This window comes from Colletotrichum fructicola (genome assembly GCF_000319635.2).
Source record: "Colletotrichum fructicola Nara gc5 chromosome Unknown KSG_Nara_v1_contig06, whole genome shotgun sequence".
Lineage (NCBI taxonomy): Eukaryota > Fungi > Ascomycota > Sordariomycetes > Glomerellales > Glomerellaceae > Colletotrichum > Colletotrichum fructicola.
The window spans coordinates 76,203-96,854 of NW_027094056.1; the positions used below are offsets into that span (position 1 = coordinate 76,203).

The following is a 20,652-nucleotide window of genomic DNA, read 5'->3' on the forward strand; positions in this document are numbered from 1 at the left end:
CCGGAGTCTATAGTAATGTACCAGAAGCCTCTGAGGGCTTCTGGCGGCATATGTCATCCGGACTCCGTAGTTGAGTCCTGGAAGCCCTGGCGGGCTTATAGATACTGTGACTGGTCTGGACGCGAATGTAATGTATATCGTCTCCCGATACTCCCCTTCGCCAGTTCTACCCCGATGCCCCTCGCATCGCTCATAGCCCTGATAAGTACCTATCTAGCCCGAATCCTAGTCCTAACCCGACCCATATCGAGCGGTGGGAGGACATTTCCAACTACTACTACTACTACCATCATTCAATGCTGCCAGTATATTGGGTTGGTTCTCTACAGGCTAGAGGCTCAGTCAGGAAGGGTCAATACCGACATTTCAGGGGTTGAGAGTTGAATGAGTGATATTCGGCAAGATTTCAATAAATCTTACCCCCTGTCTTCGCGGACCCGCCCTTATGTTCTAGTGGCCATTCCAACGAGCAATACTATCATTCATTGCTGCCGGTATGTTAGGGTCTTTAGTTGCCCTTTGTAGTCTTTCCTTTCTCAGTCTTCTTCCTCATCTCAGTCTTCCCTGGACGCCTCCCCCCCGACGGACCGGCTTCAGAGGGACCTGAAGTAACCTTCTGACCGGAAATACGCCAGCTTTCAAACGAAACAGGCTCCGAGTAGGGCAGCTCTTTCAAACTCTTATAACAGCGTGCAAAGGTATCTAAGACGTTGTGCTGCACCATCCTGGTAGGAAGCAGCGCCTGGATATTGTTTTCGTGGCCAGCCTGGACGTGGGACATTCTTATGGCTGAAAAGGCGGTTTCTCTTTTCCCCAGCTCGGCTTGCACGTAGTTTCCAAGGTTCGTCTCACTTTGGTACCAATAGCTTTGGGGGATCCAGACTTTTGGAGTGGCAGCAAGTTTCCTTATGTCTGCCTCCACATAACACCACCTGCGCAACATCTTAGCAGGCTGAAAATACCCCTGTTGTACGAATGGCACAGACTCATCACGTACCAGTCATTCCGATCACCCCTGTAGCCATGCAGTGCCATTGAGAGATACACACCATTGCCAATTTGGGCTAAACCACGAAGGTTTGCTTGTTCGTCAAATTTGGCGTCGCGAAATATGTTCTTCCCCCTATTGATCATCTTTGCTTCGGCCTATTAGTGGTATTTGGTTAGTTTGTCTTGTGGTTTATAAGTTGTGGTCTTGCTGCCTTACCTCATTCACTTTTCGGTAGCCGATAAGTGCCCTCTCTGCTGCAACAAAGTTCGCAAGACTGACAAAGAGAAGCACGAGATGCTTTATGCTGATCGACAACATGTCTGGCTCCGGCGTTTAATGAACCGGTGGAAAACAAAGATGAAACAGGATAGAAAGCAAGCCCTGGAGATACCCTACGCCTATCTTATGGAGAAGTAGATAAAGGCAGGTATTATAGTATTAGTAGTTTTAGTACATTAGGCGCAGTGACCTCAGACAAAGACAGCGCGTACGCATATATGCCACATAGAGTGTTAGCATGGGCGAGGGTGTTTTCATTTGATTCATAGTATTTGAGAACCATGCAATCTACACTGGTGTTGGAGGCTATGAATGCCGTGCTCGCCGTGCATGGCCTAAGCGTTCTGGCAGATGGCGATGTCGTAGCCGAACCCACTCACTAAAACAGGTAATTCCGATGCCGGTCTGTTAGAATACCTCTCACGCAGGCAATTTCCACCCTTACTAGTGCATCTGGGAGCTGAAGGTTGGCCTGACCGGCGTTATCCGTTCCATATTGCAAGACGGACATATCCGTCTCTTCGACTTCTTTTTTTCCTTACGACCCGTAAGCAATAACACTAGTTGGTCGACCTACTTAGGCATTCGGCGGTTATGACAGGACATTGATATTGATTGATTAATTGATCCCTAGTTACTCGGTTTTAGCCGCTCTTACTAACAGCGATCGCGGGAAAGCAGCATTTGGCCATTAGCCAACAGGCCTATGATTGGTCGCGGCGCCCCACTTCATTTTGCTGTCGAATCAAGGCCAGTGTCAGGCCCACATTGCATAACCGAGTCGAGTATCTCAACTATGCAATCCGGTACTGCTTCCTAATGTTGGATTGACGACTGTGTCTGGATAAAGGGATGCTAGAAATGCATTGAATAATATGCAAGAACCGGTGATGATGGGTAAATACAAGACAGAACCCCGCTCGGACCGGTATAGGAGGAAATCCCTCAATCAAGCAGAATAATCACCTTTTGATCAATGGACCTCAGTGGTATTGCATTAAATCAACATCGTTTGTCTAACAGCTGTTTCCTGTTCCTATTTACAAAGTCCGGATTCGCTCATGTGGCTCGATGCGGAATTATTCTCACGTTTAACCGCCGCCTTCGCGCTACTAATGGCCGACTTAGCTTTGTCCCCCACCCCTCCTCCCCCTGTGACACTGAGCTTACGTCATTTTGTGAGAGAGGATCGTTGCGTCAAACCTTATCGTATCTTTCCTCCGGGGGCTCCTTTCGTCTAGTAACATAGATACCGTAGTAGCGAGAGCGGCCGGGCTCTCTGCGCACACCAGTCCAGGATGCCCCGACCCGACAGGCCGGAGAGTTCACAAGCATACGGTAATCAGGCCTAAAGATGGAATGTAAGCTATCGAGCCGCATTCAATTGCGGGGAATACCGCGGGTTCCTTACTAAGGGGCAGCGGCTAGTCTACACAGCGCCCTTCTCCCGAATCGTAGGCGCTTTGACTTACGAGGAGCACATCGGCAGCTATAGGCTACAAGCCTTCGCGCCAATCACCATATCGGTTTCACCAACCTTACGCGTATCGAGTTGCTACGTGATGATCTTATGTTGAGGACCACGCGTGGTGAGAAGGCCATAGACTTTACTAGCAATCTTGCATCGCTAACTTTATGATGATACTGCATCGCTAACCCTTTTCGTCGCAACACTTTTCGCCGGCAGGTTATGGCTGGGTGAGCGGTTAATTTGGCTCGATGTTTATGCAAGATGCGTTAGGGATAGTACCTTATATTTGCTTCTTAAAGAGGGCCTACCCCCTCAGCTTGCACATCGGTTATCTGCTTCAGTAGAGACTTCCATCACGTCACTTGGTTCTTTCATCTCTGTTCCTAGACTAGGACTTTACCAGGTATATACTTAAGCTACAGCTTTCATCTTCAATCGGTACTACTAACTCTCTGACCTGCCTCAACCCAACCCAACCAACCCACTTCATTCCCGCTTTTGCCTCATTAGTCTTAGCCGACCCGTCTTCACCAGATACTGCCAGAAGCCGTGCGGGAAAGAAAGACAAAAGGGAAGAAGAAGAAGAAGAAGAAAAGAAAAAAAAAAAAAAAAAAAAACACGGAGAAAGACTATACAGTAAGTATTATGGGGAACGCCCGCCATCCGAATCCATAGCCATAAGTCTATTAACGTGACCTAAGCCCAAAGTCGACATATCAAAACGTAGATGGTGGAAATGAACACTTGGTGCTATTGCTCGTGGGCGATCTCACAGGCCTTTTGCTCAAGACACTCGTTGATGGAACGTCATGCCCCCACCAGAAGCCGCGTCCGAACCCAGGAAACAGGCAATAATAAGGATCAGACAGGCGTGTGATACCTGCCACGTCCGTAAAATCCGGTGCGACGGGCGTCACCAGTGCATCAACTGTCTCTTAGCTAAGGTTGATTGCTCATATAACGCAGTTCCGAAGAGACCGGGACCTAAAGGGTCGAGATACGGACAGAGACCAGATGTTCGGCGGCGGAAGGGGCCGGCTTCAGACCCTCACTACAGCATTCCGGCTTCTACAATCCAGACCGCGAAAGGACACGTCTATCGATCGTGCTTGACATGCTCCACATGTCAACTACAATGGAATATAGCCGGGATGGGTGAGAGGTTCCGGCCATCGCCGCAACTATCAACTCACACAGTCGGACAATACCTCGACACCTATCTGACGCATAAGTATCCTATCTCACCTATGATGGATCGGGCACGTATGCAAGAGTATATTCGCAGCTTTGCCCAGTGTCCCGGATGCTATGGCGTCATTGTGTCCTGTTGCGCTACTGTTGCTCTGGACCGTGAAGTGTCATCAGCCTCTGCCGATTCGCCAAATTTGCCTCCTCGGCGTAGCCATTGCGGCCTCTCAGATCCCTCGGTCAACTTCATAGTCTCAGAAGCACTCCGATCGAGGCAGTTCTATCATATAGCCGAGAATCAGTCGCTCACGCAAGTTCAAACCTCTTTTATGCTGCATTGCGCATACTCTGGCCTCCGCAACGAACGTGCCGCATGGTTCTACCTACGCGAAGCGATAACTATACTACAGACGCTTAGGTACCATGAAGAAGCCACTTACGAGGAGACGACCGACATGTCTGTTGCAAGGGAAGCTAGACGCGCATTTTGGGTCCTCTTCGTCACAGAACGTGCTTTCGCGATTCAACGACATAAAACCCTGGCGTTGCATTCTACAGTAGACCTACCTCACCTCGGTCCACTTCTTGGGGACTCTGAGATCCTGCATGGCTTTCTTGATCTGATCTCCCTCTTCCGGCCTTTCGATGCCGAATTTATTACAGCGTGGAACTCTTATGCGGAACGTCAGACGATTAAGCCGGCGAGGCCCCCAGATCATGAGCAGCTTTGCCAGCTGCAGAGATCTCTGTCAAACTGCCTCGCCGACGTGTCCGCCTACCCTGAGTCGCAGCAAGCCGAGCTTTTCGTCACATGCGGGTGGCTTAAGACTGTTGTGTGGCAGCTGTGCTTGTCAGTGACGACGCTGACGAGCACGGATTATTGCGAGAGTATGTCACTAGGCTATCCCTTGAGCATAGCCCAAGACATTGTTCTTGTCCTCAAACTTTTACCCCAGAAAACCTTTGCTGTAAACAGGGTCAGCATCTTAGAGAAGTTGTCCCAGGTTGGAAGTTCACTAGCAGATGTGCTTTCATTGAACACACCCGCTATTCTCCGGCCAATGACGCTTGATGCTTCTACGGACATTCTGATGGAGATTATCAAGATCGCAAAGAAGATGCTCGGAGCCGGTTGTAGGTCCCCCCCCCCCCCACCCCAAGCTCAGTCAAAGAGTTATGCTAGAGAAGGATAAGTATTAAGAGATGGCTGTCGTCTAGGTTAAGAAGCGTTTTGATAGGGACATCAGAAGTGTTCTGTTAAAGGCATGCTTTTGAAATTGGCATCCCTGTCTTTAGAGCTTCGTGTACCTAGCTTGCTCACCTCTCCCTTCTACTAAGCACTCGCTTCCCCCTTATTGTCGTTCCATTCCTAGTTGGTGGATCGTTATAAGGGTTCAGGGCGCACCGCAAACCGTGCCTAAAATGGGAGCGCAACGTGCGGATGAATAGAGCCAAGTGTGGAGTAAGGAGTAAGGTTTGGGATACTTTGAGACTACCTTAACCGGCGCGGAATCCTTCATCGCCGGCTAGCGATTGTATCCGTGACTACCGGTGACAAGTACTATACATGGACTACAGTTCACTCGCGTCACTTTGCCTTCTAATAGGTGGGCATAATATGATGAATGGGGAGTTACGTGCCCGTCTTAATATTTCGTTGGTCACCACTGGGTGGACACTGTTTGGTCTCCTTTTGCTGTGAGTATCACATAGTGTTAGCTATCCTTATGGTGGAGAGCATAGGGATAGACGTGCCTGCCTACTAGGGTGCTGTACTATCCGCTTGCAAGTTGCAGATGCCCCTGAGGTGAACTCTAGCTCTAAGTTTTCGTCCTAGAGTTGAAGGCAGGATCCAAAACAGGATCGAACTAACCGAGTATCACACTAAAGACTTGTCCTAAGATGGTCTTAAGGACTAGAACGGGAAAGGCGCACCGACATGGATGTATGTATGTGCTGATCTTGCTACGGATGCGAATCTATGGATGATGAACTAATTCAATTGTATGCGGTAGTGCAGCATCTCTTTGGATGGCTTGTTTTGTGACTAGCTGCGTGTTTGTCTATGTACACTTAAGTAGGTATATACGTGAGGCTGGAGAGCGAGAAATGGCTGATAACGACCCACGCTTGGCGTTCCATCCTAGGCAGGCTAGGTTCATTTCCTCACTAAATCAACTTGTTATTCTCGTCTGCACAGAAACTCGCCGCTAATTAAAGCGACCACCCGCCGGCCGCCATCACCGGACTTCAGTGATAGCAGGTGACAACGCAGGTATTAGAAGTTGGGCCTGCTTAACAGGCCAACTAGTTCATGGTAGTATAATGTGCTTTGGCATTGCGTGCGACGCGCGCGCCCATTGACACGACTAGTCTTTAGGCCGTTATTTCATTGAATCGAATTCCGCCTAAAAAGTCTTGGCAATGCCACCCTGGGCGCTATCCTACGTGGCGTTAAAGGCTTAGCAGACCCTAAGCTTTGCGGGAGCATCGACACTATAGTAGGAGTTGCAGTATACCTAGGTCGGTGTGAACACAACACCCCTCAAACCAGAGAACTTACAGTAGCAGAAGGCAGATACAGTCGTTTGCATAGCATGTGACCGTTATGCTAGACTCAAGTAGCAACTCGCCTTACTTTTGTAGTAGAACCTTAAGGGAACAGTGTCTACAGCGGATGCTAATAGAGAAGAAACGATGGCAATGATGGGTGTAGCGTGTATTATGGTCCATGGACGGACGAGATGGTAAAGTGTATAGGAGTTTGTCTTGTCTAGAATGAAGCATAGGTAAGGTGGCTGGAGGTTCTATTTAGGGTTTATCTCAGAGGGTGCAGTTCAGGAGGTAGGTTGATAGCTGCATGTGAGCACCTGTCGCTGAGGAACAGGTTTAACATGGATCGGAATGTTGGATTCGTGTATGTATGACAATGACTGTTCGTATGTACGTCAAGATTGATTGCGACACCATGATATACGCATCTCCCTACTGTATGGTATGATGTTGGCACTGAACCCTCTACCGAGAGGGCTCTGGACCCACAGAATGTTGACTGCTATAGGGCGGCAGACGTGAGACTAGAACGACGAGGATGCGTGGCGTAGCTGTAGATCATAACACATTGAACAAAGAACGGGTTCACTTATGAAACAATCCGGCGTCTGAGAGGGCCTATCGTCGAGGATGCTCTTCAGCGGATGAGATTGGGCGGGAGGGAGTTTTGTTGATTGTTCGGGGTAGGAGTGGTCACTTTCGTATTTGCAGGCACCACCTCGCAGCTCAAGCAATTTCCAGGAGAGTGGGACGGATGACAGGCGCAGTACAATGCTGGGAACAGCTGCGCCCCCTACCCTTGTCCTAGGTATCTCAGATTGAGACGGTTGTGTGAAGCCTGTTGTGGAAGGATGGTGGGATCGGCCCGCCCTGCTATGATCTGCACCTTCCTTCCGATGCAAAAGGGTGAATATATAACGCAGTAAGGCCGGGTCTCGTCGTCCCAACGACATTACAAACACTGGAATAGAAAACACGGAGCAGGGCTACCTAAGACCTAAGGCTGTCTTCAGGCCTAGCGATGATTCTTGCCACCTGCCTTGTGCACTGGCTCACTGAGCTAGGCTGCAGGGCTTAGGGCGGTCCAAAATACCGAAACGGATTGAATTTGTGACTAAAGTTTAGAATCATCATATAGGCTCAAGCCAAGGAATAATTCATTCTGTTGTTAGTATGAGTAAGGAATCATCAAAATGTTTCCAACGCTGCTGCTGAGCACTAGCACGACGCGAGAGTACCCACGCTCGACTGAAGAACGCTGTCTGCAGTCGTTACAGTAAATTAAAGCAAACCTGGATAGTATCTGGATCATTTGTCTCAACGAAGCCGACTTTGAAATAGTCAGCGATAACGTGAAGAAGAGCCTCTGTTCTGAAACATGAGTGCTAGTATGCAGCGAGCTCTACCCCATAAACGTTGATGAATGAGTCGGACTGAGGTACTTGATGACAATGAAAACACTAGGGCCGAAACGATGGCGAAGTAACAGTCAGTAAAGTTCACGTCCGCTGGACAGCTGGCCATCTATCCGGCGACAGATGAGCGCATAATAGTTCCCGAATTTATAGCTAAGTGGATGCGGTGGGCTGTACGCCGCTTGCCTCTATGCTGTGCTACCTACTACTTATCCCTGATATCTCTATCGCGCGGCTCGACCTGCCGCCCTTCCTACGTCTAAGAACCTAGCTGGCAAGGATTTCAATCGAAGAGCTTTGAGAAGCTCTGAGTTACAGGGCGTGGATTTCGGCTGCTGATGATATGACCTAGTGCGACCCAGATCGCCGCCAAATCGGTCTTTTTACGACTGGCTTGCTGCTCCGCGCTTCTCCTGACCACTGATGATCGAGAATATGTTGTCTACTGGCTTGGTAGATGTTCTGCGGAGCATCAATGAACCCGTAGGGATACTCGCCTACCTCGGCGCGGACCCTCATTGAGGGTGGGCCGCGAGCGAGCGTGGGGAACGACGCTGATTTGTTTATGCGTGAACGTTGGGAACGGCCGTGGCAATCTTATGTCGACTTTCTTGCCGGGCTTCCGTGGCACAGTGATCCCTTCGTCCGCCATGAACTGCCTGCACCCCCACGTTAGGAAACCCTCCTGGTTGATGACTTCACCGCCACCGCAGGGGTTTTGAGCTGTTTAATGAGCCCGTTAGCACGACGTCACCCATATAACATACATACAGCAGGATAGGCACAAACTCACGGCCTATAACGCCTGTCTGGCCCCCTTTACCGTAGGCAACAACGCGGATGGAGCGCGGGTGATTGTGGGCTCGCTGGGAGGTATCGCTGTCTAAATAGTACTTGGGAGGCGTTAGATAGAGGAGTTGGTAATTAGCGCCTTGGTCTATGGGAAGGACCTGGCAGCAGAAGGGGCAGGACTTACCTGGTGAACAGCGAAAATCTCCGCACAGCCGGCCTCGGTTCGATGCTTCTTGTTTACTGGGACCTTCTTTTGGCTCTGTAGTCTGGCTTGGCACCGGTCAAGGGCAGCGACGACTCGTGGTTTGGAATGCTGGGGTGCGAGGCTGTACAGAGAAGGGCCGCTTCCCTTCAAACTGGACGAGATGAAGACGTCCTTCTCGACGGCCATAACGGCCATCATAGCGGGCTGCTCCTGTGGCCCAACGCGATCAGCATTAAACTTGGTCTGCATTTGGCTATAAGCCAAGTGAGCAAGCTCATAGAGTTGGTCATTGCTAAAGAGCGTTACAGTATCTTGGGTGAAGGTGAGCTTAGAGGAGTAAACGATTTGTTGTGCTTTGTCTCGGGCATGTGTGTCAAGGTTCAGGCCGAGATCCTGAGCTGCGATACTCTGGAGGAGAGCAAAGAGCACAAGTATACTGGACAGCCTAACCGCCCAGCCCCAAGATGCAAGAGTCCACATTTCGAAAGACGACTGGTAGTAGGTAGACAGCAGTTTAAGAAACCCGCTGTGTCGCTTACCGGGGAGCGGGCGGTTTAGGAATACGTCGGTGCAAAGCAGGATGGAAGCCGTGCGCAATAAGTAGCCATGTCCGGTCGAAGAGGCTGAAAATCTCTCGGTGGCTATTCCCGAGACTGCGAAAAGATCCCGCGCGGCAGAGCCGAGAGGGCCACCCCAATCGCGCGGTAGCACAAAAGACGGGTCCAACCCGCCCTCCGGCTTGAGCAGTCACTTGCTCTGTAGGTGTGGATACTAACAGCGATACGGACCTGACGGCCTGGGCGCTCAGGCCGCATGGAGAATGCTGGTCAACATCCATGGCCAATGACACGTAGTTAATTTACTCGTCCACGTTACCGGCTATGACTTAACGGGCGTCGCTGAGGCCGCGGATGGTATAGCAGGCAGGCAAAGTTTCAGAAGGTCTCTCAGGATGCGGTCTGGTGCCTTGCAGATCGCTTTCCGCAGGCCGGGAGCGGGCCAAGGGCAGACTACCTTGCTAGGAGAACGACGTTGCTAACGAGATCTTCGTTCATAAACCAGTTCTCTGTATCCGGCCATCTAGACAAACGTTTCCTGTTACCGTAAAGGTCTAGATCCAAGGTTAAGGTAGGGTGTGCGCAACCGCTAGGGTTCCCCGTTAAGTGAGGATCGGTAGCAGTTGATAACGAATGTTCGACCTCTACTGTGAAGAGCGAGGCAATCGGGTGTCATTGCTGCGAGATGGTAGCGAAGCCATAGAAAGAGAAAGTGCAGGGGTGTTACAACGGCCGGTGGGAGAGAGGATGCGAAAGCAGCTGTTGGGCTCTGCGGTTGAAGGCGATTGGCCTTGTCGGGATGGTCACTGGTCTAGGTTGATGGTTTCTAGGTGCTGGGAGTGCATATAATAGACGCCAGGGCAGACAGACAGAAGTTAGACAGAGCATCTAATGAAGATACACCTCATCATCTACGTATCCTGTCAACTTCGGTTGGCTTCTTAAACCCTATCCCTTTGTTCCTTGTCCGCAGCACTTAGAGAGGCCTCTATAGGTAGAGCCATTTAGCTATCCGGCATGGCTTGCTGTTGAGCAAACGGTGCAGGTTTTATTGGTCCCGGACACTCGTACTAGCATCTTGCTCCCCTGGCCGTCGAGCCGGTCGGGCCGGCCGAAGCTACTGGGGAGCTACTTCCACTACCGGAGATGCATAGTGCAGAACAGGGGTTAACAGGCCTGAAGGCATCGTCATCAGGGCTTTTTTTCTGTGCTGGAGTTGGGCATAGCAAGGGGGTCCGAAAACTTCGCAAAAACGAGCAGGGTGCGACCCACTAGGCCTGCCGATTACTAAGCTACATTACAGGTAGAAGTTTTTGTTAGATTGGCAGTAGTAAAAGGAATAATGATGTGTATTCTGGTTTTTTTTTTTTCTTCCAACTCTTCCATAATAGAAGATCTTCTACTATTTATGTCCAGAGTGAGGGCTTTTTCCTTTATCAATAGAGTTTGGCATAACCATAGAAAACTCTTCTCAACTCCTCTCAAGGTCGCTTAGTGGCGGACACCTTTCATAGCGACTGACACCTCTCAAGGTTATCATGCCCAATTTGACAGTTTTATTGTGGGTGGTTCTTGTAGATTTTACCCTCTAAATACTTATTTTCAACAGACTTAAAACAGTATAGTGGCTTGGATGTTATAGTCGCCACTAAGAAAAACAGTACTATTTATATTTTCTTTCCCTCCTGCTATAATGCACTGCATCTTAGATCTTTAAGAATAAGATGTTTCTAATGGTTTGTTTCTGTGTATATTATTAAGTTAGCAGTGAAATACAATCAGAATACTAGCGGAACCTGTATTTGATAATACTTAACATACTCCTTTTAGGCTGGTGCATAAGATCATATCGTCCAGTGGAGATCTCAGATTTAGGTGCGCAGGGCAAGATTTGGGGGATGGTTGACGGGCCACTATAGGTAGCCTCAACGACTCGTAAGGAATAATAGCCCGCTCCTTGGGGAGGACAAAGGGCGTAGTGGGGCCTGTAATCAGCGTGCACGTGCGCCGGCGCTCGCTGAAGCCAAGCTCGCGACGCAAATAGCTTTCCCGAAAACAGGGAATGAAAAGATTTGTGGGCCCCGTCGATGCGTGATGAGAGATGTGAGTACGTTGGGCTGAGCCCTGCAAAGGCGGGCGCGTGAATGGGGCCATCTCCGAGAATGAGGATGATGATGATTTCCCCCAAGGTCGATAACCAGTTTCCCAATGCCCAAGGGCTTGGTCTTGCCTTTTTATATAGGCATGTTGCTGTCCGCGCGCCTGGTAAGTAGGGGACCAGAATAACAACTTCGTATATAGCTATATGCGAAGTTGGGTAACTGCTTAGTATTGCCTGCTTGCCCCATTCAGCTGGTGTCTGGTCTTTGAAGATACCGCATAAAGTATGCGCTACTACTCCCTGCTTCTTTGTGGCGGAACCCTTTTAAAAAGATGAATTACCCCCAGCAGACCCGCCTTGAGTTGATTGCGCCTGTTAGGTCATAGGAATGATGTGACTTGCGCGAGTGGGACACATACTGCAGTCTTTCAAGCTAGACCATCACACTAAGCTGAATGTGTTCTTACCTACTATCCACAGGAGTGGAAGCTCCAAAGGCGCGTGGTTGGGGTCACTGATACTAACCCTGTATAACCCAAAGAAGCACATAACGATATGTCGGCTTCACCGCATACAAGCGAGAATCTCTTGCCCACAGCCATTGCTCATCACGCTGAGCAACCTAAATGCAATCTATAAAGCCCACAGTCAGGCATATTCGTTTCCAGGTCAGTAGGACGAACTGTATTGCTTGCTTTATCATTCCTCCACCCGAGTATCAGCGCCCAACACCCACTCACCCAAGCGAGAAGTCCCAGCACTTTCATCTTCAACATGCGGAAAGTCATCTCCATCTTGTTCGTTGCGTTGAACTTCTCCCATGTCTTTGGCGTGTTAACTCCTTCCGAACGCGGCCTTCTCGCCTCTTATGACAAGCGAGCGCTGACGTCCTGGGTCTCTATGACTAAAGGAAGCGACTGGCCATGCTCATCATCGCAACTCAAAGATATTGAGAAGTCAGTTGAGCACGCGAAGATCTTAGCCAACGGAGCCATAGTGGCCTTGGACAATGCTGGGACAACATCGAAGGCCTATACGAGATGGTTTGGCAGTACGTCAACAACTTCATTTCATTATTCACACGTCTTGCTACTGACGGTGAAGTCGGGCTCCTATGCCTCTTGCGTCTGGCGTCTATTTATGGAGTCGAGTGCTGACTGTGATACTGATAGGAACCAATGCTAATAAAGCCCAGCTTTCTACGATCAAGACCAGCCACTTCGGGGCACCAAACAGATTCCTGCAGATGCCGTCAAGCACCGTCAAGTCATACGATGAAGGCGGTCCGAGCCCACAACGACTGGTCTATGCATGCCCCCCTAAGGACTTTCCCTTGTGCAACGGCGGGGTGGCGGCTGCTGCCATCAATGCCGGCGACCAAGTATTCAAAACCAACATCCTCCTCGCCTGCCCTTCCTTTTTCAAGAAAGCCAGCAATTCGCAAATGCTTTCGAACTGGCGGAAGGGAAAATACACGCCATCTTCGGGGATGATATTGCTGCACGAGACGCAGCATCTCGACGCTATTGTCGGCAAGGGCAAGCGCTGTATTGACCTGGCATATCCAGTGGAGGAGTAAGTCTTTCCCTCCTATATCCGATGATACCTGATTCGAAACCACGAGAGATTTGCAAATGCTAAACACGAAACGTCAGCTGCGAGAAGCTTACAGATAAGGACAAGATCAGGAACGCCCAAAACTATGCGTTCTTCGCCCTAGACGTCACGGCGATCCCGCCTAAACGGAAGTAGGGCGGTTCTGATATTGAAACGACCGGCGACAAGGGAGAGAGCATTCGAGATGGGGGTGGCATCGATTATTGAACCCTTCTTGATAATATCTATTCTATATTGCGGGTTGATAACTCGGACTTGACGATGTCTCCACATCCAGAGGCTCCGTGACTTGGAGAGGTGGCGGTAGATAAGGTCATCACTTGCTGTCCGGTAGTCTCAGTGGTGGCAGGCATGGCCGCGGGTGACCATCAGCGCTTCATGGGGTGGGAGGCCATCGGGATGAGGGGGGGGACGTCGCTCGGGTCCCCCAGTGGTATGGACTTCAGCAGCGCGGGACGGCCGACGGCCTTGCGGCTTGGGCATGTGGTGTTTCTCGGCTGGATGCCGGCTTACGCGTTCCACGAACGGCTTTAAGGCGTAGCCGCAAGGCCGGTAGATGAGCACCGGCTCGGCCTAATTTAATTGCAGGTGCAAAGCTCCTAGTTGCTGCCGTTGTTTGTCCATCAAGCGGTGCGGTGTCATGGGCTCGGGCGGCGGCGACAACAGCAAAAGGGGGATTAGGAGAGACGTGTCCGCTACTCTTCAATGTAACCTTTTCTCCTGAATAGAGGTGTAATAGCAAATGGTCTTTTGTCCCTTCTTCTTCTCATACTTCGCTTCCCTAGAAACGGTTTGGTTTTCTCTCACTTTTCGTCCTTGACTTCCCTATCCTTCCTTTTCCTTCTTCTTCTTCCTTTTTGCTTCCCTAAGGTATAGATAGGAGTTCAATTTAGATGTGATGTTAGGTGTCCTTGGGGTAATTGCCCCTGTTGGAATGCTAAGACGACCTGGATATCCATAAGCAAATCAAGCTCGTCGGACTGGACGCATCAGCTATCTAACCAGATAAAAGTGGTCTTGATGGGTCCCTATGTAGTTGCCTCAGTCCGACTGAGCGTTAGTGGTTCTCATACTATCATGACCTCCCCGACTATTGGTTTTCTCTGGGATTGCCTCCGCGTAGGGAGTGCCCCAGAATAGCCTCGGAGACGCCGTTGAGCATGGGTGCAAGGACATCTGGGAGATTGGCCCTTTGACGTGGAATACGACTGAGCGCGTACACCGAACCTGAGCAAAACCCAGTCTCTTTATGTAGAGCACCAGTGTCTTGCGGGCTTACCAACGGTCGGCTTGTTTATTTAAAGCTGAGTTATATCTCGTCTGGTTATGCTACAGTCCAGCCCCAAACTCCAACCGCCAAGCTCTCGTTATGATCGGTCTCCGTCATTATTTCGTACTTGCCATCTCGCTCCTAGGAGTGTTTGCCGGTCTCTGAGAGGATCACGGCTACACTGTCGAGCACACTAATGGCGTATACTACGTCAAATCTAGTCATTATACTAGTGGCAGCTCTCCACTGGATAAGGTCGGCATCAGCACTAATAAGAAGACGATGACCGTCTATCTTGCGTACAATGGATTAGAGAGCAACCATCGGAAGAAGTTGAGACTGTCGCAGGTTCTCGCGGCGCTATGCGAAAAGAAGTCTGTCGATCCGGACGATATAGAGCTAGTGATCATCGATGATGTCGAGAACGCTGAAACAAAAGCGGCCATGAAGAAATACCGCGATAAACACAAACTTCAGCAGAAAACATAAACAGACAACAAACCTACCCGATATCCAAGCGAGAGGCCTAACTATTAAAGCCTCAACAAAGCCTATAAGATGGTTAGGGGTCTGGTTTGACAGGAGACTCACCTTCCAACACCATGTAGGAATAAAGGTAGCAGCAGCAAAGAAGGTAGCCTATTTCCTACAGCACCTTACAAACACAAAAGGGGGGCTCCCAGCAGCTGCAGTTCGAAAAGCAGCTATTGCTTGCGCCCTCCCGATAGCCTTATATGGAGCGGAAACCTGGTATGCAGGCCTAACTAAGCCAGCTCTAAGCAGCAACAACGGTACTAGAAGCAGTACTGCTTCGCAGATAGCTACAGTCGGCACAGGGCAGAAGGGTCTAGCCTGTAGAGTCGGAAGAGTTATTACAGCAGCAGCAAGGGCTATCCTACCTGTCTGGAGGACCACACCAACCAGTGCCCTCATCCGAGATGCTGGCCTACCTACAGCAGAGGTGGCCCTCGAGGCAGCGCGACTACGCTTCGCTATACGCCTACAGAAGGTTGACCAACAACATCCCTTGGTCCCAAGGCTTCTACAGCTAGGGCGGCAGCAGACCAGGCTCCAAAGGACAGCTGGCCTCTTACCTAAGTGCCCAAGGCCAGCACTCCTACAGCCGCAATACCTCCCAGGGTCCAATAACCTTATAGTCACACAGACGAAGGAAGTAGCAGCCAGGATCTTCCAGGCCTGGCTCAAGACGGTGCCAAAAGAGCATACTATCATCTACTCAGATGGCTCTAAAGCCCCTGATAGCGCTACAGGATTTGGCTTTGTTATCTACCGTAAGAATAAACGCATAGCCCAGGGCTGCGGACGCCTCGGCATAGCAGAAGTATTTGATGGCGAGGCCGAAGGGGCGAGGGCAGGGCTGCGACGGGCCCTCCTTACCTCCCAGGGCCAGCCTATACATATCTGTATCGACAATACCAGCGTTATCCAGGGGATCCGAGGCATGGCCCCAGACTCCTCACAAGCTGCCTTCCTTGAGATCCAAGAGGCAGCTAGGATATACAACATACAAACCCACTGGTCCCCAGGGCACCAGGGTATCAAAGGAAACGAGGAAGCAGACATCCTAGCTAAGGAGGGCACAACCCTGCCAGCCCCTAGGGGCCAACTAGCTACCCTATCAGGGATCAAACGGCTTGCTAGAGAGCGAATATACCGCCAGCATAGAAGATGGTGGAAGCAAGAGGCAACGCCCTTTTACACCCAACTAGGGCTTAAGGCTTTCCTCGCCTGCCCTCCTGAACTGACCCTGCCACGGGCGATCCTTCACCATCTCCTAGCAGCCCGTTCAGGGCATGGAGACTTCGAGCAATATCACCAACGCTTCAACCATACAGAAGCACTACTTACCTGCTCCTGCGGGGAGGCAAAGGCAGTAGACCACCTAGTCTACTGCCGAAAGACCTTAGTGAGGCGGCTTCAGTGGCCCACCCTCCACCCTTCTAGTTCACAGGAGCCTATAGGGCCTATAGGATCTCTTGAGCAGTACTATAAGGGGCTAATTACTGATCATGAAGGCTTCCAGGCCTTTCTCTCCGTGACAGACTTCTTCCAGAAGATCTGCCCGCGGTACTAGGGACTAGGTCTTGACCTAGACCTTAGTAACAACCCCCTCCTCGTAGAGGACCGGAAGACCACAACGGAACTAGGGAACCAGCGGGAACTAGGGACGAATAGAACACATAGTAGCCCACGGGCAAGATTTGGAGGACGTTAGGAAGAGGCGTGTACTGTAGAGTATATAGCGTGAGCCGGCGGCCCTCCACGCCATATACCCCTCGGGAGGTCGGCCGTAAGGGCGGCCGCGCCCTTGCCGCCACGGCGTTAAATATAACAACAACAAAAAAAAAAAAAAACACAAACTTCGCTTTAAGGACGAAATCCGGATTACCCCCAACCATCAAACAGATTGGGCTATCTTCAGCGGCACACCCTTTTATAAGGCAGTGGGCCAGATGTTACGGAGTAAAGGTATAACTCAAATCGTCGTCAAGAAGGAAAACGGCAACCAGAACGTATACTTCTCTATTGGGTAGAGGACCAAGGTAAGTAAGACTTCGTTCCAGGAAGCTTCAAGTCTTGCCTCGCCTTAGAATATGAATCTGACCTTTGTAAGTAGCGGAAGACAGCGATTTCAGTGTTTGGGGTTATTTGAGATAAGGCAGGTCCAGGACATTATGTGGAAGTGTATGTAGACAGGCTGTGGGGTGATGTACTTCCATCGTGACTGAGACGATAGAGGAGGAAGATGCGCGACACGTCTGTTGATATCCCGGGCCAAGGGCGGAGACTCGGAGTCAATTGGGCATTCATAGAATAGCTCAAGGGGGTCTGTAGTATAAGAGTAAAGTAGTACATTAACGACCTACCCGGTTGCGCAGTCTCCTGGGGCTTGTAGTTAGTTGTCTGCCTGACAGCAATTGCGGATGCTGTAGTTGGGAGAGTCACATACACGCTTCTAAGGGGCCATCGCAACGTCTGACGCCCACCTCTGGAAACACCCTGTTCTAGTAACCCGACCGTCACGGCCCGCCATCTAAGCGTACATTCCACTAACGGGAGTCCAGAGTCACTGCTGTGGACCAAATATTGTACCATGGTTCTACGTCCCCACTATACTGAGCCTAACAGGTGATGTCTTCTCAAAGGTTGAGTTAATCAGTCTCAGACTCTGTAACCAACGGTGTGCGTGGTGAAGATAAGCTTAAAATGGCCCAAATAACGGTTAGAGAGTGAATGGCCAAAGAGCTACGGGTGTCTGCTTATAAGCCAGGCTTAGGTCATACTATGTCAGTCATGAACAGTCCCTCTGACCAATAATCCTGTTACTAGGTTATCACTTGGGTACAGGAGGCGAGCACTAAGAACCTGCAGCGTCATGGTGGCCTTCAGTGTAGTCCTTCTGTTCTAAGTGAGTGCCTGTTATTCACACCGATCCTAAAAGTTGAGTGACCCGTTATAAGCTGCCCAGCGTCAGCGTGGGGCGGTCGATCGCTATCCTTTGCTGTCCTTGCAGTCAGGTTTAGTACTGGGTCACAAGTGGAATCGTTGGCTACTGGCAAGCCGAATCTCGTTATATGCGCAAAATCTACGCGTGGGGTTGTAGGTTGTCTCGTACTCGAAAGACTGCGAGCTGTATTTGTGCCTGTCTTAGAGACCAATATGACCGATCTTGATGTTCTTTTTCTTGCAAGACACGGAGTTTCTTGGGAACGACGGCGCTACTCTTAGTAGCGCTACTAGCTCTATATATAGTCAGGTCAATAACTCCAGAAGTCAAGCTCGTCATAAAGTTAAATACAGTATGCGGCGGTATTGCTTGACGGCCTGCGCTTTGCTTGAAATGGGCAGCAACAATCTTCCCTTTAATAGTACCGTGTGGAATTAGCTGACTGTAACACATCGTCGGGACGGCTAGAGATGGATTGAGTCTTCCGGGCACCACTACCGTCACTTTGTCAACTGGGTAGGCGTTTTTTTTTTTCTTTTTTCTTTCTTTGTTTTTTTTCCCTCTTTCTTTTCTTCTTTAGTCTCTCCCAGGCCTTACAGGAGGTACCGTTTGCGCTGCAGCCGATTCAAGTCCAACAATGGCTGGAAATATTAGAACTTCGAGGTCGAAGGTACCAAGTGTACACCAGAGAGAGCATCTAACGTCAGAGGACGTGTAGAGAAGGTGAAAGGATATGTGTTGTCGAGGGGAACGGTCTGTGCCAACGTTAGGTGATTGCATGCTAGTCAAGTGGAGAGAATGAGGAAGGGTGGTAGGGGTTGAAGTAGGCGGCACATATTAAAGGGAAGGAATGAGGTGAAGCGGAAAGTTACGCTACGGTCGAGACCGAGTAGGCAGGAACATGTCAAGCCATGTTAGGGTCAATCTATTCTGATGAAATATCCTGTCACAGCTGCCTAATACCTAAGTGGGTCGGCTCACTGTTATCCTTACTGCGTATGTGCGGTCTGTTGGGTTAGCCTCTTCAGTCCTTCCGTAGTCATAGACGCAGTGAAAATGCTGCGGCCTCCAAATTCGGCCCCTTGTCGCTACCAGGCTTCTGCATCGTTAGCCTGTCGCAGTACTGCGCTTATTAGCTCCGTTCGCAGGTTGGGTAACATGGCTATACCAGGAGTCTGCCAGTTCATCGGCGTAGCCGATGAGGGATCCACCTTCGGCTTCTCATGTGTCCGTGGCAGAGTCGCCGACGGCTGAGTACTATCTGAACCAACGATTGCTGCGCACTGAGAGTTCCTCGGATCATTATTATGAATCGATAACTAGGCAAGACAAGCTTATAAAACCCGAGGATTCGCGGCTACCTACACCGTTTCATTCCGCATCTACTTGCTATTGTCTCTCAACTTGCATCCCCTTGAACAGGATGAGGCTTTTGTATTTCCTCTCGTCCTGCATGGCCGTAGCTGGCCTTGCTGTGCCAAACCCCAACAATGCTATAACAGTCCGTTCACCAGGCGATATGGCAACAATAGGCAGCGTTGTCTACGACAAGGACGGAATCCTGTCCCGCGATTCGAGCGCAGCTTGGGCAGCGGCTGAGAGGGTTGTGGGCACTCTCCGCCAGCCACAACACACACTACTACTTCATGTCCTGTAATAAAGCATATCCTGGACAGAAGGGTATGACACCTAGTCAGCAGTATACCATCGATCAGACGGGCTGTCTTCACGTGGGTCTCATCGTTGGCAAGACCGCCTTTCGCCAGAACAAGTTTACAGCAAGCTACTTGCACGTAAGGCGCCTGGCAGATAACCCCAACACCTGGACTCAGACACGCCATGACTGGGATGAAGTTAAGCGTATGCAACGGTACGTCGTCTATTGGTTATGAATCACTAATGCGCGTTGTTGGAAAGGGACTAAACCCATGCTATCCAGTATTGATTATGGAGGTACTACAACCTCTTCTAAAGCCAACATTGATAGAGTCATTAGAAAAGGTATGTTGCCGTCTTGCTGTGGATGAGCTATACTAACTGACCACCTCTGTAGGCGAAGAATGGATCACGCTCTCCAAGGGTAAATACGACAAGGAATGGAACTGCCTTGCGTACTACCGTTTCATGGCTTCTAAGCTGTAGAAAGGAATGGGATATGGCCCACGATCGCAATAGCACCTACTAACCTATCAACCTAGCAATTTCCAAGGCTAGCCACATATTCAACAGGACAAACGTGAGTGCGATGGAAAAAGTCAAGATCATGTTAGGTTTCAACGCCATAATGACCGGACCTGTTTCAGCGGTCTAGACCAGTTTCTCCTAGGGCATTAGGCAAACCGAACGCGTTGTGGATCTCCTATGCTCCAAAACTCTGATCAAACACCATCTCTGCCCCTGAACATTCAAGACTCAAATGACTAGAGGTCTGTTCACGCCGTTATGTCTTCTGGCCATTGTTCCCTTTTCACTAGGCTCTGTTAAAAAGTTCCAATGCCCCAGCTGTTTTTTTTTTCAGGTCGTCTAACTACTAGGTGTCTGAGCGATTAACACAGGTTCCTAAAATGTCGTAGCATGTTTAAGTGTTATTTGTTCTGCTTTGTGAAGGGGCTGATGGAGGACTGTAGTGTCAGTAGTCTGTGATGTTTAGGGGCGGTCAATTGCAGTATATCTGTCGAGCGAGCACTTGCTTCTAGAATGTGGATTCGGTCCCATCTAGCCAGTTGTCCATCTCTTCCTGCTCA

General features: G+C 50.0%; 5 protein-coding genes across 5 annotated transcripts; 3 read left to right on the forward strand and 2 right to left on the reverse strand.

Annotated features, from left to right (window-relative positions):
• Nucleotides 1-508: 508 nt before the first annotated feature.
• On the reverse strand, nt 509-1,309 carry CGGC5_v010291 (uncharacterized protein; the record flags this gene model as incomplete). The annotated part of the gene is made up of 3 exons (XM_032028337.2): nt 509-932; nt 998-1,146; nt 1,208-1,309. 3 exons carry the CDS (start codon nt 1,307-1,309, stop codon nt 509-511), a joined length of 675 nt encoding a protein of 224 aa, XP_031875375.2.
• A 3,075-nt stretch (nt 1,310-4,384) lies between these two features.
• On the forward strand, nt 4,385-5,152 carry CGGC5_v010292 (putative transcriptional regulatory protein; the record flags this gene model as incomplete). Its single annotated transcript, XM_066152311.1, has 2 exons — nt 4,385-5,063; nt 5,148-5,152. 2 exons carry the CDS (start codon nt 4,385-4,387, stop codon nt 5,150-5,152), a joined length of 684 nt encoding a protein of 227 aa, XP_066008181.1.
• Nucleotides 5,153-8,280: 3,128 nt separating this feature from the next.
• On the reverse strand, nt 8,281-9,374 carry CGGC5_v010293 (uncharacterized protein; the record flags this gene model as incomplete). Its single annotated transcript, XM_066152312.1, has 5 exons — nt 8,281-8,342; nt 8,399-8,620; nt 8,691-8,790; nt 8,874-9,104; nt 9,201-9,374. The coding sequence occupies 5 exons, from the start codon at nt 9,372-9,374 to the stop codon at nt 8,281-8,283; spliced, it is 789 nt and encodes a 262-aa protein (XP_066008180.1).
• A 2,952-nt stretch (nt 9,375-12,326) lies between these two features.
• On the forward strand, nt 12,327-13,304 carry CGGC5_v010294 (Neutral protease 2-like protein MEP5; the record flags this gene model as incomplete). The annotated part of the gene is made up of 3 exons (XM_032028464.1): nt 12,327-12,603; nt 12,725-13,127; nt 13,208-13,304. 3 exons carry the CDS (start codon nt 12,327-12,329, stop codon nt 13,302-13,304), a joined length of 777 nt encoding a protein of 258 aa, XP_031875262.1.
• A 6,286-nt stretch (nt 13,305-19,590) lies between these two features.
• On the forward strand, nt 19,591-20,050 carry CGGC5_v010295 (uncharacterized protein; the record flags this gene model as incomplete). The annotated part of the gene is made up of 3 exons (XM_032028301.1): nt 19,591-19,778; nt 19,848-19,909; nt 19,962-20,050. 3 exons carry the CDS (start codon nt 19,591-19,593, stop codon nt 20,048-20,050), a joined length of 339 nt encoding a protein of 112 aa, XP_031875410.1.
• Nucleotides 20,051-20,652: the final 602 nt, after the last annotated feature.